The sequence below is a fragment of the Ochotona princeps genome, chromosome 18, assembly GCF_030435755.1.
Source record: "Ochotona princeps isolate mOchPri1 chromosome 18, mOchPri1.hap1, whole genome shotgun sequence".
NCBI lineage: Eukaryota > Metazoa > Chordata > Mammalia > Lagomorpha > Ochotonidae > Ochotona > Ochotona princeps.
In genome coordinates, this window is record NC_080849.1 from 16,368,100 (window position 1) to 16,395,623 (window position 27,524).

At 43.6% G+C, this 27,524-nt stretch overlaps 1 protein-coding gene across 3 annotated transcripts; it reads right to left on the reverse strand.

Annotated features, from left to right (window-relative positions):
* Positions 1 to 4,426: 4,426 nt before the first annotated feature.
* Positions 4,427 to 27,524, reverse strand: POLI (DNA polymerase iota). 3 transcript variants are annotated; one of them, XM_004579675.4, is made up of 10 exons: positions 26,736 to 27,521; positions 25,504 to 25,626; positions 22,980 to 23,144; positions 18,922 to 19,074; positions 17,161 to 17,397; positions 14,723 to 14,901; positions 13,732 to 13,823; positions 11,511 to 11,641; positions 7,098 to 7,300; positions 4,427 to 5,435 (listed from the first exon to the last, which is right to left on the reverse strand). In XM_004579675.4, the coding sequence occupies exons 1-10, from the start codon at positions 26,827 to 26,829 to the stop codon at positions 4,635 to 4,637; spliced, it is 2,178 nt and encodes a 725-aa protein (XP_004579732.2). In that variant the 5' UTR covers positions 26,830 to 27,521; the 3' UTR covers positions 4,427 to 4,634. The 3 variants fall into 3 exon arrangements, with proteins under 3 accessions (XP_004579732.2, XP_036349503.2, XP_058532966.1); XM_036493610.2 differs by lacking the exon at positions 17,161 to 17,397 and having other exon boundaries at positions 26,736 to 27,524; XM_058676983.1 differs by lacking the exons at positions 25,504 to 25,626; positions 26,736 to 27,521 and having other exon boundaries at positions 22,966 to 23,100.

Below are 27,524 nucleotides of genomic sequence, written 5' to 3' on the forward strand. Positions count from 1 at the left end.
TACTTAGAACTGAAAACTGAATGAGTCGTGCATCAACTCCCAGCTCACACGTCCATGTCACTCCCCCCATCCCTTCTTGTTACAACCGAAAGATCCTGCAGTCACAGACACGTGAGGGAAACTCAAGCGTGGATGGGAGGCAGGCAGCACACTGCTGTGGGCCTTGGCATCTGAGCAATGGCTGCCAGTGAGTCACCTGGATTTCCTTATGGACTCAAACGTCGCAGGGCACTGCCGAAGCCTCCATCCAGGCACCACTCACAGGCACATGCCACAACTAAAAACCAAAAATCTGCCCAAAGACAGCCTGCACACCCTAGCTAGAAGGTCAGGAAACGGAAGCCTAATGAAGAAGAAGAAAAGACACTCCCCACCCTACGCCAGCCCTCTACCACATTCCCCCATGCCCTGAGCTCCTGTCCCATAAAGTAGGCAGTGATGCTCAGGCACCCTCGCTCTGTGACCACAGTTGCATTCTTTCCTCACGCAGAAAACTGGCCCTCACACAGAGAACCCTAGCTGTGCCACGATCAGGGACAGTAGCAGTCTTCCACTCTAGGATCGTGTGATAATCAGTCATATCCACATGCAGGTACTCTAGGGCAGAGACAAGACGAAGTTTCCTACTGCCGTGCACACACACACACACACACACACACACACTCTGTTCAGCAGGAAAAAGGATAAACACCGAAACGCCAAAACCAAAGGTGGGGAGCAGATAGTCATCGGGTCACCACAAGTCTGATGCTCGCGCGCCCACCGTCCCGGCAGTGGGAAGTGCTCCCCAACACAGTTCGGTTCCGCTCCCGGGGAGTTACTGATTGCTTCGCTGTGCTCCACGGCTTCCAGGAGCCCTCTTATCCAGCACTCTCTTTTAATCTTTCTGTAAAAATGCATCACTTTCTCAGGCTGCTTTCTATAAAGAATGCTAGAGGCCACGAGGCATTTTTTTAAAAAGATTTATTTATTTTTATTGGAAAGGCAGATATATAGAGGAGACACAGAGAGGAAGATCTTTCGTCCAATGATTCACTCCCCAAGTGACTGCAATGGTTAGAGCTGCGCCGATCTGAAGCCAGGAGCCTCTTCCAGGTCTCCCACGCGGGTGCAAGGTCCCAAGGCTTTGGGGCGTCCTTGAGTGCTTTCCCAGGCCACAGGCAGGGAGCTGGATGAGAAGTGGAGCAGCAGGGATTAGAACCGGCGCCCATATAGGATCCCGGTGCGTTCAAGGGGAGGAGTTTAACCACTACACTATCGCGCCAGGCCGGAGGCATTTTTATAGCTTGAACTACCTTTCAGTCCAAGCACTGGTTTCTGTTAGTGGTTTCTGTTAGCGCCAGGCCCTTTAAAACTTGTTAGTTCTCTGTGTTTGATTATCGTATACTCCATGTTTAAAAGTCACACCTACCAGTGATACCAAATGCTTCTCTAAATGTCCCTACTGTTGTCTTTGCCCCAGGCTTCTGTAGAATTTTAAGCCATTTCAGATGACCAGTGCCGCACCGCCGTACCGCTTTCAGAGGTCTTAATCCAGTACTTACCAGTCTAGCGTACATTTTAGTTTCACTTATGTTGCTGACTTATTTTGAAACTTTGCACGATGGAAAGGCTGATAAGACAACAGCTCTACTTGCAAGTTTTTTCGCTTCTGTTGCTTCTGTTTAAATTGAACTGCTTGCAATCAGGCCAGCTCTGGTGCTTACAAAACAAAATCCTATACATCTCCAGCACCTCAATCCTATACAGTTAAGTGCCACCAGATGGCGCTGTCTACATTTTACTTGGAGAGATCTCAGGTCAAGAGCAAAGGTTTATGGGTATATTTTCCATTTTCCAAGGAATTAGAGGTAGCTATTTGACCAGATGTTTCATAAGAGTTTCTGAAAGTCATTTCCTCACCATTATTACAGTCTAACAATTTTAGCAATCCCCTGCTGTCCAAAAACCAAAACAAGTATTCGTTGTGTAATATAAAATGAAAATGTGTTTAAAATGTTTTTAAAGACTTATTTATTATTATTTGAAAGGCAGAGTTACACAGAGAAGAGAAAGAGACAGAGAGAACTGGAGAGAGAGAGATCTTCCCTCAATTGGTTGACTCCCCAAATGGCCATAACAGCCTGAGCTGGGCTGAGCCGAAGCCAAGCAGCAGAAGCTTCTTCCTGGTCGCCCACGTGGAAGCAGGGCCCAGGAACTTGGACCATCTTCCGCTGCCTTCCCAGACCATAAGCAGAAGCTGGATTGGAAGTGAACCAACTCCCATCTGGGATACTGGCACCACAGGCAAAGGCTTAGCCTGCTATGCCACGGCACCTGTCCCTAAAATCTTCAGTACAAACATAATAAATCAGGTCCAATACAGATACAGCATGGAAAATGGTTTTAAAGTAATGGGATACAATTTACATATCATTCTAGGAATAGTTCAAAATTGAGGTAAACAGAAAGGAGTGGATTTAATATGAATAATTAGGCACTTAGAATATTATCTGTAAAAGTAGAAAAAGAAAGTTACAGGCCTGAAAGGTGCCTTCTGGTATGTTATTCCAGAGTCCAACCAGGGGAGAAACTACTTCTAAGGCTACACTGAACAAACCCATATCTACCCATCATGTGTTGGCAGTGAAAATCTGGGCAAATGGAGCTGAGCCGATCCAAAGCCAGGAGCCTCTTCCAGGTCTCCAATAGGGGTGCAATAGGGTCTCCAATAGAACTGCCACACAAGGCCTAAACTACAGGAGCAAGTGAGCAGGCGCGGAAACGAGAGAAGTGGTACCCATGGGCATCCTGGAATGGGGCAGAAGTGATGCCGCAGGGTTTATGCCTGTTCCTTAAGCAGCAAGTGTAAACTGTCCGAAGGAAAGCATTCACAATGTAGCTCCCTTGTCCTTCTGAAGGAATCAAAGACAAACACTCGGGGCCAGAAGAACAACGGGACAAAACAAGACTCATACACTTAAATACATGTGGATTCAAAATACTGACACACTCAGACATGGAACATAACAAAAGTTAAACTGGACTTACCAAACACAGTTAAGAATGAATACAAAGATGTTAAGAATCAAATAGAAAAAACCATCGTAACTAAAGCCGTGAATCCTATTTCAAATAGCCAGGAGACGCCGCTCAAAAATGGACTGACAGAATTGATGAAATTACCCAAGATGCAGCCACTGCAGGTGAAAAATATGGGAGCCTGAAACATGAGGGGAGAATTAGTCAAGCACTTGTTCAGAGTCCTGAAACAACGGAGGATGTTGGAGCAAGCTAAAATATCTAAAAAATTTATAAAATATGAAATGAAATATACAAGCAACAAGAATATACCAAGAATAGTAAATTAAAAGAAACCCACCCTTCCAAACATTAAACACACAGGACATGAAGAGATAAAAGCAGAGGGACAAAAGCGTCCACCTTACTGCGCGTGTGTGTGTGTGCAACACACATACATTTCCCTTTCCGCAAAGTCAACTTCACTCTTAAGGTAAATAATTTAACATATTTTTATTTTAAAACAAACATGAATGTATTATGCAGGAGAATGCAAATTTTACATGAATTTTTAAGATTAGGAGTGGATTATTCAGCCATTTCTTTAGATTATGTCATAGAAATGACCCTCTGGAGACCAGAACTTCTCCACATTGGTGCCCTGAAATACCTGAGTGCATTCTAGAAAGCATGCCCTCTCCGTTGTGCAGATTTCGCTACGATGGCTTCAGTCTGATAGCCAATTTTTAATCTGGCACGCCAGGAGGGAAGTGAGTAGCAAGAGAAGCAAACACAACCATTCAGTAAGAGTGTATTTCTGGGACCAGTGACGTTTCTAATCTCACCTCTACAGGCAGAGTTCATGCAAAAACACCCTCCACGGCTTTCAGACCCTCAAAAAGTTTACAGAGAAATGGACTTGCACCATCTGGTATTCCTATGGGCTCACACCTCACTTTTCTGATGTCCATGTTACTCTTTGATCGACGTAGCTGGAAACTTCCTTCACCACCATTCTCCACAGCAGATATATTTCTCTTTCACCCTCAACTCCCCATCCAGGTCCTGGCCATGTCATGGATTCATTCAGTATCACTCAGTGGTCTGTCGGTCAGGCCCTGTGGTAGATCCTAGGTGTGTAAGAAAGAATTAACTGAACATGCATTGCTTTAGCGTTTTAAAAGTCAGTTTATTAAATAGTATTACATGATTTAAGTCAAAATTAGCTACAGTGTTCCTAGGTCAGTTTGCAGCAGCTTTTGTCTTTGGCTACTTGCCACCAGGCTGACTTGCTAACAGCCTATGGCATTCCACACACACACAATACAGAGCACAGCCGTGAGTCAGTGAGTCTAGTTCTTGTTTGTAAGCATACATATCTCTCCCCACCCCCAAATTAAGGCAAGTGTACCAGAGCTGACCATGATTTCTTTTTTATTGAAAAGCAATATAAAACGGAACCAACAGGAACATTTTACACGATTTCTTGTTTTGAATATTTGTATGCATTGTGTCGGAACTGACTTCCTGAAACATTTTAAATTTGTGTTTCATCTGCAACAGCTTCACAAACTTCCAACCCGAGAACAATGAGGTTTCTGTGGCTTTTCACCCTTTGCTTATTTCCATACAATCTAGGGATCCGACCCTGCTCCCTTCCACGCAGCCAGCAGCTCTGCTTGGAGCTCTTCAGGCAGCTCATGGAAGACTTGAGGATCCACATCAGAAGGAAAACAGATGCTCTGATCGGCAGTCTCCGGCTCTCTATTTTCTGTGAGTTCTTCGTCACGAGGGGCTGCTGGTGTTGTCTGCCTGCGGCTCTGTGTGGCGTGACCTTGAGGGAAAGCTTGCTCACTTGGCAAATCTGGAGATGGAGGAAAAACAGCAAGAGAAGAGTTTGTATTTGAGAAGAGGAGCCCCTGGGATTTCTCAGATCCTGGACCCGTCTGTTCATCGTTCAGTCTAACATCGAGATGATGATCTTTTTGGCTGGACAAAGAGGACGAACCCCTGCTATCGAAGTCCGACGTCCCGGGTTCACCAGCAGACAAAAGGGAGACTCCCCGGCTCCTGGATAAATGGTCTTCAGATTTCAAGGGACCATCTTGCATTTGCTTTGTGGAGAAGTAAGACAGGATTCCTCTAGGTTTACGTAACGGAGAACTCAGACTTTCTTTTCCTTGAAAATTCTCTGTAGGTTTTCCAGAAAGGATTTCCTCTTGAATATCTCTTGGAAGTTGCTTAAAGACTTCTTGGTCAAGACCCTCAGGGAGTGAACACAGTGGCACTGCACTGGCACCCTTCTCTTTGGGAACATCTATAGAATCCAGGGGACATTCCCCAGTCCTTGCGCTTGCGAGTCTTCCACTTGGTAGAAAAGTCCACTTCGTTTTTTTACCTTTAGAAAAATCTTCCATATGAATGTCTTTTGCTTCCTAAAACACAAGGGATAACAGGATAATTTAGATGTCTGACATCTGTCCAACAGAGTCACTACTGAAACGTGCCAGTAGCTTGTTATCTGACAACATGATTTCATCCTACTCAACAACTTCAAACCTTAACCGTCAGTTCCAGACAACTAGAGATGATCAATCAACCGCAACCGGTCACCGCTGTATGGACCTCGGCTCACTCCACTGGCAGGTGCTCTCCACTCTAGAGAGCTCCGAATCACTGAATCTGAAAGCCCACAGAGATCTTAACAATCCTCTAGTCACACTTCCAATCATTCAACTAAAATGATGGTGACCTCAAAAACACCAATTGAAGTAGATATTCTTTAAAATACAGGAATAGGTCGTCCATGACTAGTGTTCAAAAAATTACTTATCACAAAAGATCACATTTTATAAAAGCAAAATGATTTCATAATGATAAAACTCTGGCATCAATAAAATGTAAGGTTAATTTACACTTACATAAAATCAAAACTTTAGAACACCTTCATTTATAATTTGCATAATACAGTTTTTTTATTTAAATTTGCCTTTTGAAGCTCCATAAAAAATGTATACACTTTCAAATACAACTCAGCAGACATCAATAAAATAATAACTTCAGAAATTAAAAGTACAAGAGAGTCAGCACAGTGCCATTATTTGGCACCTACGGTATGTTAGATACATGCAAGGTACTTCCACTTGTGCTTATTTCTTCAACCCCACACTAAATACGGGGTTTACAATTCCTATTCTTCAGATTCATAAAACACAGAGTAAATTTCTTTTAACAAGTCTTCATAAATAAAGAATACCAATATATATACATACAAGTAAATTGTGGAGGGCATTCATCTACTATTTCCATAATATTATATTTTCTATTTTGAATTAAATGTAAAAAAAGTATACTATTAACAATAAGTATTTAAATAGTTGAGTTAAAATTACAAAATTATAAGATTTTTAAAAGCAGTCCAAATTTACTAAGTAGAGATTTATCTATTTATTTTTTTCAGATATATTTATTTTTACTTGAAATTTCAGAGAGAGGAAGAGATGGAGAAAAACCTCCCTTCCACCTCCTTTCAGAACACTGGGGGCGGGAACAAGGCTTTAGGAAATTCAAAGACTTAAGCCACTAATTTTTCAAAAGTTTGAATATATGGGTAGATAGCAAGGTTTGGTTTCTAATCTTTGAAGATGCGTTTGTATCTACCACTCGGTGTCCTGAGAGAAAATCTGTTCCCTCTGAAGACAGAGCCTGTCCCCAGCATTTGATTCTTCTGCCCAGTCTGATACAGTTCCCGAACACATCACAACACATTCAAGGTCAGACCATCATCAGACAGGTGAAGTGACTTCAGAAAGTTTATAGAAAAGGGGAATAACAACACAGTTTACTTTGATATCAAAACATTGCGATCCATACACACAAGAAGTTTTCCAAAGTTCACAGGAAACACCTGTAATGACATAAAAATGCATGGATTTCAAAAACTTTTTGCACAAAACTGCTTTAAGTTCCATTTTTCTATAAACTTTCTGAAGTAGCCTCATACCACAGGCAAGCATATTATCAAAACTATCACCCCCAAACAATGTCTAAATTGCATGAGTTAAACACAAATTCAGACTCGGTAAGAATATACTTACAAATCTGCGCTTGCCGGCACGTGCAGCTGTTGAGGATGGTATTAAATAATGATCCATAGGCCCTTTCTTTGAAGCACTTGGCTCCTTCAGATTGCAGAAGCACACACTTAGCAGCGTGAGGTGGAACGGCATCTTCACATTCACCATATTTCGAAAAAGTTTCATAACTAAATCAACCATCGGGGTCATGACATCACTGTGTCCTAAATAAAATGTTTAAGAAGACAATATAGAAACACATTGCAAACAATCTTACGAGTTTTTTCTATTCCTGAGGTTAAGAAACTGAGATCCAAAATACATGCCTCTGAGTATCCTGGCACTGTTTATTAAACTAGAGCATCTCAATATTAACACTAAATGCCAAATGAGTCGGTGTTCTTTTTTTTTTTAATTTTTAATTTCTTTTTATTGGAAAGTCAGATATACAAAGAGGAGGAGAGACAGAGAGGAAAGATTTTCTGTCACTCCCCAAGTAGCTGCAATGGCCGGAGCTGAGTGGAGTGTAAGCCAAGAGCAGGGAGGCTCTTCCTGGTCTCCCACATGGGTGCAGGGTCCCAAGGCTTTGGGCCGTCCTCAACTGCGTTCCCAGGCCACAAGAGGGAGTGCATGGGAAGCAGGGCTGCTGGGACACGAACTGGTGCCCATATGGGATCTTGGAGTGTGCAAGGCGAGGACTTTAGCCACTAGGCTACCATGCCATGCCCTGAGTCGGTTTTCAAAGGATGTGAAATACAGGGTTTCTGGTTACAGTGAAATGACATGGTTGGAAAATCCTCCCCTTGCAAAACTATTATAAAACTTAACAGCAACAATCATTTCAGAAATCTGGAGATGAATTAAACGCAAAGTCAGAAAAACTGATTTTTGAAATGCTGCTAGAACTTGAGGCAGTGGAGCTAGCAGCTTTCCTGCAGGGTCCAATCATTCTAGGAGGGTGAGGCCCGTTCTAAAAGCCAGTTACACGGCCACAGGAGAGACAACCTGAACGGGGCGGGGGGCAGAGGCTCAGAGGAAGCAGTGTTGCTAGCAAAATGAGCAAACAGGATAGGAAATAAGTGGGGAAACCCCACAGCTCTGCCAGCCCCAGGCTGCAGTCGCAGTGCATGGAAGGGTAAGTTTAACCAAGGTATCTGCAAATAGGAGAACCACAGAGAGTCTAATGAGCTCCCATTACAACCCTAGGTACGTGGGAAACTGCCTCCACGCAGAGGAGTGACGGGAGAAGGACCAAAAGCACACTGCACATTCCTAACTGAAATGGCTGCGTGTATACTGAGCTATGAGAAGGCCTAGGCAGAAGATAAAAGTCAGGGAGAAAATGCCTAGCCTCACATCTAAATGCTCTTAACCACGTCCAAAGTACTGCTGGATTCCGAAGGTTCTATTCTTGGCTCTGGCCCCAGACTCCAGCTGCCCACCAGTGTAGATCCAGGGAGGCAACAAGACTGGCTCAAGGAACTGGCTTCTTGCCTCCCAAGATGGCTAAGGAAGACACAAGACCATCACAGAAAGGAGAGCATGACACACAGCTGAGTCTATTTACAATTTTTTTTTATCTTCCTGCTCCAAATTTACCTTTCAGTATCTGTTCTGCAGTAATGAGCTGGACTCTATAATTTTTACAGGGAACATGAAGTAAGTTTTCCAACACAGAATACCAGAACATCACGGAAGGGGAGGACCTCTCTTCCTCGTTCCAGGGTGTTGTCATTCACTTGTTCTTGGCAGGTGTGCAGTCTGTGCTGTCGTCAGCAGTGTTTTTGCTACATCACACACATGTGCAATCAGCTACTCTCTTGGCAACCAGAAACCCTGGCCCAAGCCCGGTGTCTAACTTACCATGACTCTACCATTGTTGGTGCTTAAGACAACTGCATGTGACCCCACCATCCCACAGCAGAGTTCCTGGATTTGAGTCCTAACTTCAGCTTCCTGTGGGTACACATGCGAGGCAGTCGGTGATAGCTACAGTGCATAGCTAGTTCCCTCGAGCAACATGGGAGACCTGGAACAGGTACCTGGCTTTCTGTTAGCACATGGCCCATTCCTGGACATTGCAGGGGCGAACTGTGGATAGGATATTTGCTTGTATGCCTCTCAAAAACGTTTGGATTTGTTTATGTCTTTGAAAGGTGTTGGGAGCACTGCACGAGTGCCCTGCTCTAAAATAATGACTGGTTCAAGGCCAGGAGGCAGCAGGAAGACAGGAGGTCACAGGTGAGGCGGATCTGCCTCCTTTCCAGGGCCTGGCCAGTCAGGTAGCACCCAGTGGACCCACGGGAATGCAAGTGATGGGAGTGAGAGCTGAAATTGCTATGGCAATAAGTATAGTTATTGTTATTTTATAGGCTAGCCTGTTTTTGCAATTTTTTGCAGCACAGAAAATGTAGCTGTTTTAGCCGCTTTTATAATTTTTAGCTAGAGGAATTAAGGATGTTTTTATTAAAGAAAAGTGCTTTTGATTATTGTTTTATTGTTTATGGGGTTATAGGGTCTATAGTTGTAGAGGGATTTAATATTTGTAATTTTTGTTTTTAGAATTATATTTTTTCCCTTGTAAACTATTTTCCCATCGAATAATGGGCAAGTTGTAAAAATAGAAATGTGGTAGGAATGTACTACTGATTAGCAGGTAATCGCATGTGCCTTGGCCTTGGAGTCCTGGCTGCTGCTCCATGGCTACTGTTAAAGAATGAATAATGGCTTGCTTTGAAGAATATGAATACAGTGTTTTAAAGAATTATCTCTAGGGACACCTGCTTAGCCCTGAAGTGCAGACGGAATGACCGAATGTCTGTACATGCCCCCTTAGTCTTGAAGTAAAAAAAATAGAACAATTAGTTGCTTGTGCAGAAGCTTGTGAGGTTTTGAGTAAATAAAAAGGACAGCTTTTTCTTGGGCTGTGGTGAGAACGCATCAAGTGTCAGTGTCTGTGTCTTTCTTTATCGCCGACTCCACGCACCCTTCCCGAGCTCCGAACTCTCGGCTGGAGCTGGACTCCGGCAGAAAGGCAGAGTGACAATGACAGTGAGAGACGAGGGGTGCAGGAGGGAGAGGGAGAGAGATCGCCCACCTGCTGTTTCACTCCCTAAATGCCAACAACAGCGTTGGGCTAGGCCAAAACCAAGAGCCAGGAATCCCACTGGGTCTGCCAAGTGGACAACAGAAACTCAAGTCCTTGGGCTATCATCCCCTGGCTCCTCGGCTCGCTAACAACAAGCTGGATCATAAGGAAGAAGCAACTGGCCTCCAACCAGCACTGCAATATGGGAAGCAGGTGTTCCAAGCAGCAGGTTAACCAACTGTGTCACAACGCCTGTTGTTCAAATAAAATTCTAAAAAACTGAAAAGTTTTCAAAAATAACATATGTTTTAGCCCAGAACTGCAAACTGTGGCCCAAGTCATTCTGTCTGGTCACATAGCAGCCTTGACCCATCACCAAGCGTTGCTTTCTACAGCCCTTCCCAGAAAGACATCATGTCCTGCACCTTGCACTTTTGCAAAAGAACCTAGATTCGTTCAGCACAACCTCCCACCAGCCTCTGCTTCCCTGTGCCCTACAGGACTAGTGGCAAAAACCTCCCAGCACGGGCACAGCAAACATACCCTTGCTCATGAACTTCCCGGCCAATGAGCAACACCCTAACATCCCAATTCCTTTCACATGCCCGCCCACCGGCCCCAGCCCATCTGCGGATCAGGGGGTCGTTTCTTCTTTCTAGCAACTATGAGCCAGGGCTGCATAGTATTGTTCATAATATACATTTTCTATGAAGTTCTTAAAGGTCTCAAATGGGAAAATTAGAAATCAGTGTAATCAAAGATTAGAACTTAGAACAGATATCAAAAATGATAAATCTTAGCTAAAATGCCAAATTAAGAAAGCAGACATAAATTACCAAAACTAAGGATGAAAATGGAAACATCACTACAAACTGTACAAAAATTAAAAAGATGAATAGTAATAACTTCATGCCAACTTCATGGATAAAATGTACAAATTCCTAAAAGACACAAGTACTAAAAGTGATACAAATGAAATACAAAATCAAATACACTTAAAAAGCCCCCCAATGACTCATACATAAATTATTCACTGGACTCTTTTTCATAACAGCAAAAAAAAAAACAACAGAAAGCAATCTATGCGCATATCAGTAAGTCACCTCACCCTACAAACAATTATGATGGTTTTCTTCTCTTTAAACATGGAAAACAGCCTTAACTGAATTTTTACTTTTAGTGCTATTTAATAACAACAACAAAATTTTCCAGTGAAAATTTCTAATAGAAAAATATTTAATGCTAACTTCTATGAGCACTCTTCACATTTGGAACATATTATTAGCTCAGAGGTCGCTTTCCTTAGAGTTCAAATTCAGAATTAAATTCCACAAAAGCTGCCTTACCTGTCCCCAACCTCTGCATGACATGGGATGGGACAGAGCACTGCCGACTCTCACGGCCCGGGTACTTCTCGCACGAATACCGACGGATTGCCAATCTTACGGTCTGCGGCTTCCTTCCATCTTGGCTTACTCTAAAACAAGCGGAAAGAGGGAATTACAGAAACACTACCTACAGATGTTTTAATGAATGACACCTTATTTTTCTAAGTCTCAGATTTAACAACTACAAGGGTACTTCAGGAAGTTCATGGACAAATCAAAAGATAAATTATGATACCAAATTAAAAAAAACCACCTTGGAGCTTATGTACAGTTCTTCAAAACCAATTGATCATGACCTTAAAGATTCCTTGAAAGTACATTTAGAACACTAAACTAAACACTAAGCCATGAAAGTGCCTGAACACTAAAACAAACATCACAAAGTCTGTACCAACAACACCCTCAAGCCTCACTCCTAACTGAGTACTGTCAAACGTCGAGTGGGACTGTAACATAATCCTAACAAGCTGCTCTTTAATCCACGTCCAAAATACAACCAAAGGCAACATAATAAAATCCACAGAAAATTCAAGAAACAATCACTCACTGACAGAAGCAAATAGGTAAGACATGGATTTTTCTATTCACCTCTTTTGAAAAATGAGCAAAATGTGTGCCAGGCATGTGGCACTGCAGCTAAGCTGCCAGTTCAGATCCCAACTGCCCACACTGGAGTGAATGCCTGGGGGAGTCCAGACCTGCTCCGACTTCCAGGCTCCTGCTAACATGCACCCCGGGCAACAGCAGAAGATGGCGCACACTGTGGCTGTCTGCTATCTTCCTGGAATGAGTCCCAAGCATTTCTGCCCCAGCTGGTCCATTTAGGGAGGAAACAAACCAGTGGGTATTTCTTGCCTCTTTGTCCCTTTGCCTCTTGAACAGAAAATTTACAAAATCTTTTGATGTTTTTATGAAATTATATTACTTACTTGTGTTCAAGAGCACTCCTCAAATAGATCTCAGATAACCAGTAGCACTACCCTTACATGATTCAAGGTGTTAAGAGTAATAGCCTGGGGCCCAGCAGCGTGGCCTAGCAGCTAAAGTCCTCGCCTTGAACGCACCAGGATCCCATATGGGCGCCGGTTTTAATCCTGGCAGCTCCACTTCCCATCCAGCTCTCTGCTTGTGGCCTGGGAGAGCAGTCGAGGACGGCCCAAAGCTTTGGGACCCTGCACCCGCGTGGGAGACCTGGAGGAGGTTCCTGGTTCCCGGCTTCGGATTGGCGCAGCACCGGCCGTTGCGGTCACTTGGGGAGTGAATCAGTGGATGGAGGATCTTCCTCTCTGTCTCTCCTCCTCTCTGTATATCCGACTTTGTAATAAAATAAATAAATCTTTAAAAAAAAAACAAAAAACCAAAAAACTACATGGCTCTACCTTTCTTTGCCTTCTATAGTATTTCACTGTTGCTCTAGAAAGAAAAACATCACACACGCATATACACACACCTTGCTTAGACATGAGAGCCATACTGCATAAAGCTGTAACCAATTCCACTGCACCAGTTTTCTGGGATTCAGTCATTGGAAAACCACATTCCCTAGATAGTTAACCCCTGGACCCCCACAAAAGCCCACCTACCCTGGGCTGTCAGACCTTTAATAACAAAGAGAGAAGGAATAGAAAGGATGCCCTTCTGTTGGGGTACCGAGAAACAGTCATGATGACTACTTTGCAGCAGCAGAAAACCAAACTTCTCGTTTAGTCTATCTCACGCTATTTCACCTTGCCGCTCCCAGCTGACTCACCATGTACTGAGATCAGAAACCATGGACACACGGAAGTCACTCACACTTAGCCCCGTGATTCTGATTCCTCTGCTATTATCTGAGGCAAAGGTCATATAAAGGGGTTTTAGAACTGTGACAAAAGAAATCCTCTTTGTACTTTTCCCCATTTAGTGAAAGCAAGTAATGGTTAGGTTGAGGGCAAAGGCTTAGTCACTGCAACAGCAAAGAAAATGAAAATCTTCTCACCTAAGAACTAGAAGAAGCGCAGGACTGTTAGAGACAGCCGTAACCTCTTAGGAAACTATCTACAACTCAAGATCCATGATATAACCAGTGACCAGAATCAAGACCCACGGCAGTGGATGGCTTCCACGCAGGTAAGCATTCTTTCCGTACTATATAACGAGCAAGTACATTAAATACTTAGAAACATAGATGAAAAGTCACCTGTTCAAAAGACTAGCAAGTAGTTCTTCAACCTTTTTCTTCACTTCAACTTCAGATGAACATTTTTTAAATGAATCTTCTTCACTAAAGGACTGTCAAAGAAGCAAAAATGAGGATTCATTGAAAAATAAGGATTCATACAAAGACAAAGACATCATCCAGCACAGGCGTTGGTGGCATAGTGGTGAGCACAGCTGCCCTCCAAACACATCACCCAGCTGTCAGTATGAAAGACAAATAAATATTCGATGTATCGCTATTTCCTGTACCTGGTTTGAGGCATTAGATTCACGCTGATGTTCACTGTTTTTATCTGCAAGTTATTGACTTCACTGGAAGGTACACTAGAAGTCAAGAAGGTTATAAAGCTCTAACATCAATTACAAACTTTATTGCATGATTACAGCAAGGTTCTTCATCTGCTAGCACTCAAATCTGAGTTATCCTTGGATATATTATTTAACTTTTCCAAAGTATAGTATCTTCTTGAAATAAGAAGAGAAGGAAAGCAGGTGGGTAGGACGGAATGAACAAATAACAGTACTGCCAACCCGAACGCTGGCTGTGTAGATTAAACAAGCTATTTTACATATATATATACACCATAATATTTGTAAATGTGCATATATACATATATATGTATGTATACATACACACATACATATAAGCAGTTAGTGAAGTGTGGGACACATGGGAAGGATGTCAGTCAGTGTTAATTGTTATCACATCTTCCCCCATTTGCTAAATCTTTGGGTTATCCCACACACAGTAACAGTTGTATTCCAAGTAGTTAACTAGAGATGTAAAATATTAGCGCTTAATATTTCAATGAAAAATGTTTATTAATCTAAGTCAGGGTTTTCATAGAAATCCTGTACTAACCTTATTGGTAAGTTTAAACAGTGAGAATGTGGTACTACACTTAGATACCTTGATCTCAAATGGCACGACAGTTCCATCAGACAGCACGAACGTTAACATCATCCCTGACCTGTGGGGGCCCCGAGGGCACCACGAGACTGTCGTCCTCCCCAAAACTGAGCTTCTGGATCTTCTGGGCAGCGGAGAGCCCCAGCTCCTTTTCCAAAACCTCAGATGAAAAGGTTTGAAGGTCACGTACACTACGGATACCCAGTGCTTCAAGACGTTTGGCAGTTTTGTAGCCAATACCTAAACAAAGTGCCCAGTGTTAAAATAAGTAGGTTTTCTCCTTACAATGAAGCCAATGAACTATATCAGCTATGTCGGTAAGTTTTGCAGTTATTATTTGCCAGGATCCAATCCTACTGTACCCTACACTGCTCTTCCACTCAGGGCCTCAGAGTTCTGTGCCTCGCTCTGAAGCCCTCAATATAATATAGTGTAACAAATACAATGACAGCCAATGGACCTAATAGCACCCAACAGGTCCAGGTACTTAGGGTCCTGCCAACCACATGGGAGTCTCAGAGGAAGTTTCTGGCTGCTGGCTTTGGACTGGCCCAGTTCTGGCCGCTGAGAACATTTGAGAAGTAATCCAACAGACTAAACATTCTCTTTCCCTCTCTCTCTCCCTCTGTCTTTCAAATAAATAATTTGAGAAAAAAGAAAAGAAAAGAAATTCACTTTCACAGAATTTTACTATATCTCATTCTCCAGCAATGCTACAGAAATGAAGATTAACATACCCATATTGATAGTCTGTAACAGTAAGACACTAGCTCAAAGATACAAACCTGACCCACGACCTGAACAGGTCCTCGAAAATGAAAACGGAAATGGAGCCATGCGTCAGTGCTGATGCAAGCAGGCTGTCACTGCCTGCAACACTGGTAGTCCATGCAGGCGACCGTTCAGGCCCAGCTGCTCCACTTCCAGCGCAGCTCACCCCATGATGCACCTGGGAAAGCAGCAGCAGGTGGCTCAAGGGCTCTGGGTCCCTGAACCCATGTGGGAGACCCGAATGGAGTTCCAGATTCTGGGCTTCAGCTCTGGCCCAGCTCTGGCCATTGTAGCCATTCGGTGGATGAACCAGCAGATCAAAGATGCCCTCCCGCACCTCCACTCCTCCCTCCCTCTGAAACTCTAGCTTTCAAATCAAACACATGAATCCAAAAGAAGATGAATGTACTTTGGTATAAAAATAAAGTTATAATTAAAGGTTTCTATTATGTACATTTTTAGAAAGACTTATTTATTTACTTTGAAAGTCAGAATTACAGAAAGAGGAAGACACAGAGAGAAAGATCTTCCATCTGCGGGTTCGCTCACCCACATGACTGTTACTGGCCAGAGCCGAGCCAGGCCAGGCTGAAGCCAGCAGCCAGGAGCATCAGCTGGATCTCCCACACAGTGGCAGGGGACCAAACACTCCGGCCAGCTTCCGCTTATTTTTCCAGGTCCTGAGCAGGGTGTCAGACTGCAAGTGGAGTTGGCAGGATTTGAATCAGCACTCATATGGGAAGCCAGTATTATATAACATTGGTCCCCATAATGTGCATTTTTTAAAAAGATGACTTATTTAACATCCAGAGCTATAGAGAAAGGGGAAGGCAGAGTGGGGTGGGGAGAGATAAAGAGAAAGTGAAACCCGTTGACACTGGTTCACTTGCCAAAGGCTCTAGCAGCTGGGGCCGAGCCAGGCAGGAAGATGGCCGCCTCAGACCCCATGCACACATGTGGCAGGGCTCCTGAAGGCTCCACTGGGAAGGCTCCATTGCCTTTCCAGGAACATCGTCAGGGAGCTGGGTCAGGAATGGATCATCCAGGACCTGCACCGGCACCCATATGGAACGGCAGCGTCACAGGCAGGGGTCAAGCCTGCTGTACCACCATGCAGGTCCTTTCACAATATACACTTTCCAAAAACTTTTTGAAGACCACTCCTATTTCACAGATTTCAAAAATTGTTGCACTATAATAAACTTACCTTAAGCGGTTAGAAAAAATACCTGAACACAGATTAAAAAAAACAAGTTCTAGTGGCCCACAGCACAGTGAGTGTGTTACTCAGTGTAAGAGGGACTGCAACAGAGGAACCAGGAGGACTCCAACACAGTGCAAAGGAGGAAATGTCACGGTTATCTGGCTGCTTTGTCAACCGCTCTACACGTGTGTTGACATACACGCTTTCGCTCTAAAAATGCATGCTTCTTACATGTCAATCAGAAAGTTCAACAAAAATTTTTTTAAGTTAAAAAACTAAAGTTTTCTAATTGTCTCTTCCTACACACTTTCCGAAGCATCTTAATAATTTTAACTACACAAGCTAGGTGAAAAAAGAAACACAGTTCCCGTATTTCCTAATAGAGTTGCTTTAGAAAACATGTGGCTTTGATTTTGGTCAAAAGACAAGCATCCACCTGTGTAAGAATTATTTACATTGCATCTATATTTTCTTAAAGAAATACAATAAAACCAAAAATGGATTTTCAAATATATTTGTCTTACCAGGCATTTCCTTTATGTGGTTCAAACTACGAATGAGATCTTGACAACTCTCAGGTAGTAACACGGTTTGTTGATTGGGCTTAAAGACGCCGGAAACTAATTTGGCCAGTAGCTTATTGGAAGCCACTCCAGCACAGCCAGTGAGGCCCAGCTGCTCACGCATGGCTCCCCGCATCTCTGCCGCAATCTGAGACCCAACAGCAAGTCTGACGTGCAAGGCATCTCGCAGGTTTACAGCTATAAAAACAGACAGGCTTTTTAAACAGCACATCCAAAAATGTTCATCTTTCTTTTCACAAAAGAATTTTCAAAAGATGCAAAGCTTCAGTCTACACTCGAGCCCTGTGGCTATCCCCACTGCTGGGGCCCCCTGCCTGCTCGCCACCTGACTCTTCCCTTTCCCTCTTGATAGGACCACTGTAAACAAATACCCCAGGGGAGCGCCAGGGCTCCCTCATCCTGACCGCGAATGTATGACAAATTATGAAAACTGCTTTCATGAAAAAATTGCTACTGACACTGATAAAAACTTTTACCACATTTATCTGTTAGGAAGCACGAATGATTACACAGCAAGAAAGGAACACCATAGCTTTAAAGAACTGACTCTAAACTTTATACTCTGGCTTCATGAGCTTTTAAAACTGAATTCTGAGATGTGCTTTAAGAAAGCCAGGGAAGAAGGAAGGTAGGAAAGAGGGATGGAGCGAGGGCAGGAGGAGGAGGAAGAAAATAGCATTCCATGCTGGGAATTCTATCCCTGAACTACGCGAAACCTGTCCTCTTTGGGCCCCTCCTTTTCCTACTCCCAGGAGACTCATGTCTAAAGTCCATGGACAAAGTGCCATGTGATCAGCAACTTACTTCCAAATCCCTTAGCGAACAACCTATCAGTTGACAGCAAGAGAGACCTACAGCCAACACGTCCTAACTCCAATAAGTGCTTTAGCTCTAGGACAGGAAACAATGAGTGTTCTCTGTATAATACTGTCACCTTTGCTGTAGTTTTGAAAACTTATTTTAAGATAAAATAGTGTGTGAAAACGGCTGAGTTAATGAATCGGCGTTCATCCTCTACTTGGGATGTGAACCAAAGCTCTCTAAAAAATCTGCCTTTCAAATGAAAATAATAAATCTTACAAACAAACAAAAAAACAGGCAGCTCATAAGATAAGGATGACCTACGGAGGTGTGAAAATTAAAACGGAAAAAAGAAACTATCAGAGTCCTAAGCTACATGGCAAAAAACCTCACTTTTTGCACATTCAGTATGGGATGACAACATGTAATTTTTTTATATATTAGAATAGACATGGTGTATCATAGACATGACTACACTGCAACCAAAATCAGGATTTTTTTTTTAGATTAATTTATTTTTACTGGAAAGGCAGATTTACAGAGAGACAGAAAGATCGATCTTCCATCCACTGGTTCACTCTCCAAATGATCACAACAACCAGAGCTGAGCCTATTTGAAGCCAGGAGCCCAGAGCTTCTTCTGGGTCTCCCACATGGGTGCAGGGTCCCAAGGCTTTGAGTCATCCTCCACAGGTTTCCCAGGCCATACGCAGGGAGCTGGAAGCGAAGGGGAGCAGCCGGGACACAAACCAGCGCCCATGCAGGATCCCAGTGCATGCAAGGTGAGGATTTAGCCACTGAGCCATCACACCGGCCCCAGGAATCTTTCCAAAGGACACAAGAAGCTCAAACAGCAAAGAGTGGACACCCTTTTAGATGATAAAGAGAATGAGAACTCACGTTGTTGGTTGTACACGTGACCTGAGACGGTCACTGCCGAGAGCTCATCACTCCGAAGCTGCTGGAATCGCTTCTCCACCATTTCTGTCAGATCCACAAAGTTTTCATCAAATCCAAGTCTCTCAACAAGTGGACTGAATTCTTCCAGCAACTCTAAGTTGACATAATATTGGAATACAGAGGTAAATTAACTCACAATTACAATATGTTTAATCATTTCATATTTGAAGAACACATCAAGTGTCCTCATATTGTTTTACACAGTCACAATTCCACAATCTCTTTGACAAAGTCCTCGGTTAACTGGGATTGTTTTCCCTGTACCACATTTTGTAAGGAAACAATATTTTATAATAAACAAGTCCAAAAGAACATTTGTAGGGCAGTGACTCATGGTGATATAGTTAGCATCATCTTCTGTAATTTTTGCTATCTGCCACACATTAAATATCTCTGCTTATGGTTAATTATCATCTTGAAACAATGTCAAAGAATAAATTATAGTCTCCTTCAGAAAGTAAAAACACTTAATAATTTCAGCTATATTTTCCACAAGTGTTAAAACGGCAAGGCAAAATAACACTTGACATCCCGAATTAGCACTGAGTCGAACAGAACAGCCCTCCGTTTTGAAAGCAAAAGACAGCACAGTAGGATTAAGCAGTCAGCATATTCCTTAAAGACACAGGAGACAGGCCACAGCTCACACACACCTAAGGTCCTGAGGCTGGGTCTACACCTAGCGACAAGTAAGGTTGCTCAACAGAACCAAGCTATACATCTCTTTTTGCATTATATTTATTTGAAGGATATAAGGAAAGAAACCCAAAAATAAGAGTGCCAGTTCACATCTGAAATGTCCTCCACAGCGGGGCCAGGCTCAAAGCCAGAAACTGGGGACTCTTGTGCTTGCATTGAGTGCCTGACTCCTGCCTGCATTGAGGTCTGTGTCTCCCACGTGGATGGGAGGGACCAAGCAGTTGTAACGTTACTTGCTATCTACCAGGATGCATCTCAGCAGGAAGTTGGAGTCAGGACAGGAGCCAGGATCAACGCAGGAACTCCGAGATGAGATGCAGGCATCCCAGGTGGCAGCTGAACCACTGGGAGAAATCCCTGCCCCTGAAGCAAGATGTCAAACAAATCCCACCCACCCCTCCAAGAAAAACCCCAAACACAGTCAAGTCCTATACATCAAAGGTTTTCAGAGATCACGGCACTGGAATTAAAAGATGATGGTGGGGGCTAGCGTGTGGCACAGAACACACCAAGTGAGAGGCTGGCATTTCATATTGGAGTACTGACTGGACTCCAAACTGCTCCACTTCCAAGCCAGCTCCTTGATACTGGGCCTGGGAAAGCAGCGGGAGACGGCCCAAGTCCCTGGGCTCCCGCTAGGCTCCAGGCTGCTGCCTTCAGCCCTGCCCACTGCTGCCATTGAGGAGCAAACCAACAGACGATACACCTCTCTCTCTACTTTGCAAAGAAATGAAATAAAACGGGGGGGGGGAGGGGAGGGGCAGGAAAGGAAGGGGAAGGGAAGAAAAGAAAGGGAAGAGGAAGAAAAGGAAGATGTTACGGGAAGCATTTGATCTAGCGGGTAAACTACTTCTTAGGGCCCCAAGTTACAGTGGGCTAAGTTCAAGTACCAAATACATCAGTTTTCAAAATTTTAAGTACAAATAATGTTTGACGCAGTAATGAACCACATAAGGAACATGATTTACTGATAGTTCCTTAAAAGCAGGTCAAAATTTGGTATGAAAATATCTACTACAGAATGTATTTCTAAGAGCTAGTAACAATTCCTTTGAGTTAGGGAAAGCATATTTATTATCCAAATAAGTGAAAGAAGGCCCTATCAATACTACGGGAGGGAGTATTTGGCCTAGCAGTGAAGGCGATGCCCATATAGAGCCCGTTTCCCATTTAAGAGATCCCGGCTTGAGTCCCAGTTCCAGCCTCCTGGCCACGCACAGTCTGGGGAGCAGCAGGCAGTGGCACAAACACTGGGGCTTCATCCACATAAAATCCCAGATTGGGTCTTGCCTCCTGCCTGCTACCTGGCCCAGACTTGACCATTGCACGTACTTGGGGAGTGAATCAGTGGATGAGAGCTTGTGTGTGCACGCTCTTCTTCTCTTCCAAGCAAATAAATAATTTCAACAAAAATAATTTGGCAGAGCCAGCACTTTGATGTAGCCGGTTCAGCCCTCCTGTGTTTACAGCGCCCCCTATGGGCACCAGCTGGAATCCCAGCTGTTCCGTGGCCCATCCAGCTCCCAGCTAATTGGCTGGAGACCCCCAGCCAGCACAAGGGAGAGCCTGGCTTCTGCTTGTCCCAGCACTGGCCACTGTCTCCATCTGGAGATTAAACCATTGCATGGAAGATCTCTGTCTCTCCTTTCTCTCTCACTGCAACTCTTACAAATAAAAAATCTTTAAAAGTAGTAAGACTTTTTTAAGGGGAACAGGCATTAAAAGAAACACTGTCCTTGAATCACTACCGGACTTGTTAAATCACAAATACAGATCTGTACAGTCAGTACAAAAGCAGGAGGAGAATCTACAAGTGTGACACAAGAGAACTTGTACAGCAACATTCAGCCTGCGATTACAAAGTAAACTGAAAGCATATGATTGCAAAAAAATAAAAGGCAAAACAAGGAAGGAAAGAAAGAGAAGGGAAGGAAGTCTCCTTATATTCTTAGAATGATGTCTATGGAGTACACAAAATCTGTTCTCCTGATATCAATAATTTTTTAAAAAATCATATAAAAGAGAATATTGAGCACGTACACAGCAAGATGTTGAACTCTACGTATTATATAACTGACCTTGTTGTACACGTCTATAAAGTTTTAACATGTGACACACACACGGGGCTGGCACTCTGACATGGCAGGTGGAGATGCCGCGTGCAATGCCAGCATCCCACACAGGCTCTGGCTGTCAATGTGCCTCGGAAAGCAGCAGCAGAAGGCCCAGCACGTCGCTGGGACCGTGCCATCCACGTGGGAAACATGGAAGAAGCTTTTGGGTCCTGGCTTCCACTCAGTCCCTGGCTGCTCGGAGCATCTAGTGACTGAACCAGGAGATGGAAGAGACTTCCCTGTGTTAAGTCTTTCAAATAAACACATAAATCCTTTTAAAAAAAATCATATTCTGGGAGTACAGTCTTTCCACTTCTCTTTGTCCCCCTTTCCTCCCATTCAGCACTGCCTCATTCCCTGTGAAAAGCGACCCGATGTCAAACATCCCGACTGCTCATGCACAGGGGTCGGGATGTTTATCCCACGGGTCTTATCATTTGGTCTGACCCCACCAAGACAACTGCAGGTGGGAGTGAACATTCAATAAATCAAAGCAGGCTAATTCTTAAGCTGATAAATTGTTATGGGCCACGAATGATATTATAATACCCAAAACACTCTTGGCAGAAAAAACGGGCTCACCACCCCGAATACATAGGCACATAAAGCAGTAGAGGCGTCTGGGCCACTGACAGTTCCCTTTCTCTGCATCTTCAACTCACTCAGCAAGGCATACTCCACAGTCAAATGGTAGTCAAATAAATTATTTTTACAGCTCTATAATAACCATCCTACAGAAGTCTTTACTGATGCACCCTTTTTAAAAAATATTTATTTATTTGTTTGAAAGGCAAAAGCCTGGAGGGGGAGAGTAAGAGAGCAATTTTCTTGTGAATCGTGCATTTAAACCCTTATTTCACTGGATTTGGATTTCTTTACCTCTGTATGCTGCAGATATTTAATCCTTTCATCTAAAACCTCCTACGCTAGAAGAAATATTTTAACAATAACAAAAAGATAATACAACATTGATGCTTAAAAATTATTGTCACAGGGCATCTGTCGGAGATTGGTCACAAACGCCGAACTATGTGGGCACTCAAGCTCCTTGGTAAATGTCCTATTTGCATATAACACAGGCATATCCTCCTGAACACTTGAGCGCCTCTACAGATTACCTATAATATCACTATAAATGCTATCCTGTAAACTACTGATATGAGACATGGACCCCATAATCTCCACCTGTGACCTTGTATGACGTTTCTCTGTAACGGGTCAAGTCTTCGCCATTAACTAACACCAGCTGGGGGCACTTCTCCTTCGCGGCCTGGATGCTCATGCACTTCTTCACCCCAAGCCTTCTAGCTTCATAGTTGCAGGTAACTACCAGACTCTTCTGTTGCACTCCTAGAAAAATAAATATTTTATGAGGAAATCAAGCAAAATTGAAGAAACTTTTTGAAAATACAATTTACTAATTTCATGTTATAGTTGTATAAATTAAAATGCAGCATTTTGAAAATGAAAACCTCTCAGTTAAAAAATTCTTTCCATTCATGAAAAAATCTACAAAGCAGAAACATTTTCAAGCAATCTTCCCCCCATGCAATGCATGATACTTTTATATATTATGTTTCCATATATCACTTTGAGTCATTCCTTGTTCTGCCTGCTTGTGGAAGAAGAGTGTTAGAATCAAATACCAAAACACTGAGCAACAGTAGTAAAAAATTATATGTTAAAAGAAGGATCAATTATTCAAACACAAAATTAATCTATATACTTCTCAAACATAATACCACAAATCAATAGTCTACAAAATCTTTACAAATAAAAAAAATCAAATCCTTATTTTTTCCAAACATTATAAAAATTAGCACTATATGTAACTCCTGCATACATTTCACACAGAAAAAAGAACTGAGTACAGTTGCCTCTAGATAAACTCACTTATCTTCTGAGCAGTCTGTCAAGGAATAGAAACGCCACATTCTGTGTGCTGTTGCATTATTTAGGGCTCTCCCCACAACAAACACCCTTATCATGATTGTACTTTATCATAATATGCAGAAGATAGCTATGACTGCCTATAAGTTCCCTAATGAAATGATTAAATTACAACCATCTATCTACATACTATGCAAAAATTCTATTCGCAGGCTGTCACAGTGGCTAAACAGATTGATCCTCCACCTACAAGTGCCAGCATCCCAAGCGGGTGCCAGGTCATGACCCAGCTCCTCCACCTCCCATTCAGCTCCCTGCTTATGGCCAGAGAGACCACAGGAGATTGGCCCAAGCCTTTCGGCCGCTTCATCCATGTGGGAGAAACAGGCATTCCTGACTCATTGCTACTTGTACTAGTATTCATTTAAAATACGCACGCTGGGACCTGGCATTGTGGCATCCGTTGGGGACACTGGTTCGCGTTCTGCCTGTTCCACTTCTGATACGGCTCTCCACAAACAGGCCTGGGAAAGCAACAGAAGATGGCCCAACGGTGTGGGTCCCTGCACCCATGTGGGAGACCTGGAAGAAGCTCTGAGCATCTGGCATCAACCTGGCTCCGCCCTAGCCTAGCTCTCTATTGCAGCCATTTGAGTAAACCAGCTAATGGAAGATTTCTCTCTCCTTCTCCTCTCCCTCCATCTCCTCTTCTTTCTTCTCCTCCTGTCTGTGCAACTCACCCTCTTAAATAAATAAATCAAAAAATATGTAAAATGCAGTAATGAGGAAGGAAACAAAAGTTGCATTATTCCCCTTCAGGTTAAACATCTGTTTCTAAAATTTTGATATTACAAACAAGGCAAAGCAACATGATTTGTACCAGCTGATGCTCAAAATGTAACCACTACATCAGAAATAATAACTTAAGATTCATCACTCCTCAACTAAAAAAGGAATCTTCAATGCAGAATTGCATCATACGTGCACGCACACGTGCACACCACCATTTTGAGCTGGTCATGGATTGATCATCAATGAAATACTATTTTTCTTAAAGAAACTTCTAGCACTCACAACTTCTCTTCCCAAACAATAATTCACAATGCTACTTATCAAAAATGCTTTCAGAAGATATTTACAAACTCTAATCCCAAATCCTTCAAACCCCTAGAAATCCTTGCCTCATTCGGGTATGCAAAAATTCTGTTAGCCCTTTGTTCAGTAAATCAACTAGGTTCAATTTGGATTAAACAAAGCCAGCACAAGAGGCGAGCAGCAAGGGCACCAAGATAGCTCTCCAGGTTTACGCTCAAAGACTAAATCCTTTTTAAAATAGTTCTTAATCTATGACATAAATCGTAAGAATGTTAAAACAACCCAGTATATCAGCAAGTGAATCTTCAAAGTAAAACTTCCTGTATTTAAAAAGATGTTTATGTTTTTCATGGAAAGCCTGCTGTTTTGGTATCTGGAGTTGAAGTTAGTTTCAAAACATAAAATGACAAGAACGACTTGTTTTTGAGACACAGACTTGCAAAATGGCACACACTGAGAAAAAGCCACAGACCTTAAGAAAAGACTAAAGTTTTCTTAGGCTTTTTTATTCATTTGTTCAGTTTGGCTCTAACCGGTCTCTGCCGGCCCACGCTTGCAATGAGATCAAGTTGACGCTTCATAGTGAAAAACGACTATCCAAGAGCACTTTAAAAACACCTCCAGAACAACCTTAACACGGCTCACACAGCAGAATACATAAACAGCACGAGCACCAAATGCTGTCAGCATACAATAAAAATACTACATCAATGTCCATAATTACCTAGAGGTTTGTCCTTTAATTCAGGATGTGAAATCATTTCTACCTGTGCATAGAAACAGTCCAGATCCACGTGAGCTATAACTCTAAACGAAGAGCTTCGAGCGGGTACCACTTGACCAGGAGCTGGGCACGGATGCAAAGAAACACAAAAACACACGTTCAGGCTGTTTATCCTCTAAGAGCCACTGACAGCTTCCTAACCCACGCTAAGAAAGAAAACTGCACAGCGATTTTCATTTCTCTAGATCTGATCAAAACATCGAAGACACTAAACCCCATCAACTTCATTCGCATTTCCTTGTGCGTGTTATTCTTTCTCAGATTAGGAAAAAACTCAACCGAAAGTGTCTTAAAGTGTCTTGATCAATAACGTTTGATGTTAAGTGCTAACAGGATCACTTGAAAGTTCATCTTAAGAGAAAAACAGGGCAGAAAAGTTATAATATCGGTTTTAACATGTCCTTACATTTGCAAAAAATAATGAGACATAAAACATCAAAAGAGCATCTGTGGGTTCCCACGTGAGGGCAGGATTTCCCGGCTTAATGCTTTCCCTGGCACCTGGAACAGTATACAGGCCACAACAGACTAGTAAACAGCCCTCGTTAAATTGAGACGCAACACGCAACATTCCGTGGACTTCAAGAAAGGTTTTTGGGGCGGTGGGCGGCAGAGGCAATGAGAGCTCTTCAACCAGGTTAGACCAAGAACACCAGGAAAGGACACTGCTAACTTCCCAATGGTGAAAAGTTCCCAATGGCTAAAGTCCCCAAAGGTGAACTTTAGTTCACCTGGTAATATTAAATCAACGTTGATTTCTCAGCTTCGGCAAATGTGCCAAGATACTAAGGGGACTCGCTGGCTTTCTCTCCAAAAATAGCTTCTTTTGTTTTTCTCGCTTTTGCCTCCGGGCTCCGGGGACAGCTCGCCCTGGAGTCAGGGAGGGACTGGTTCCGCCTCGCCGCCCACCGAGAAGGAGCAGGGAGGAGTGCAAGGGACGCCTGCACCTCCGCGCGCGCGGCGGGTGGACATCACCCACCCTGCTCCCACTCGGAGAAGTCGTACCCCTCGGGACGCCCCCTTCTCTGCCTCACACGTGACAGATAAGCTCCCTACCCCCACCCCAGCCTCGCAGGGCCAGGCCAGGCCAGGGAGACGGAAGGAGCCCAGGGAGAAGCTGGCACCCTAGCCTCCTCCTCCTCCCCAACCCCCTCCAGAGGCCCCCCGCGCACCCTGTGAGCCGCCCGCCGACCCCGCGGCCCAAGCCTCGTCCTCGCCCCCGTCCTCATCCTCGTCTCTGCAGCCTTCCTCCCCCGGCTGCTCCATGCCGCGGCCGCCCTACGTCGCTTCCGCCCGGGCTCCGGGGTGGGGAGCCGCGGCCCTTGCTGGCCGACCAGCCTGTTCCCCGGAGTGACGCACCGGCAAGGCTGGCCGGAGCTCTGTCGGAAGCGAGGAGTCCAAATCCCTGCCGGTTCCTGGTTTATCTTGGGGGCTTTGCAGCCAGTTCCACAGCACGAATTGTAACGTTTTATCTTTGCTGCGTTCTGAGCAGCTGCTAATTGTTATTGCTCCTTCTTGCACCGGAACAGTTTCTGGTGCGAGAAGGGAGGTGTCTTAGGGTAGACATAGGGCGGCCCGGAAAAGAGTGATTGTAAATACGTTATTAAGGTGTGTGGGGTTTTGTTTGTTATTTTTAAATGTGACAGATCGGATCCAGTTTTGTTTTGACAGAGACAGCGCCCATCGGCTTCTTCCTTCTCCAAATTCCCACGATTTGGGGCTGAGCTAGACCAACCAAAACAGAAACCAGGAATTCCACCCAGATCTCCCGCGTGGGTTACAGCGACCCAACCACCTGCCGCCTGCCTCGGTCTGCTTAGCATGAAGCTGAGGTCAGGACCACGGGAATTGAGCCCCTGCACTCCACAGTGGGATGTTGCCTGTCTACATTGATAGGCTGAGCTGGGGCTCCTGGACCCAATTACATGAACTTCTAGACTCTCCCTCTTGCTAACTGTGTG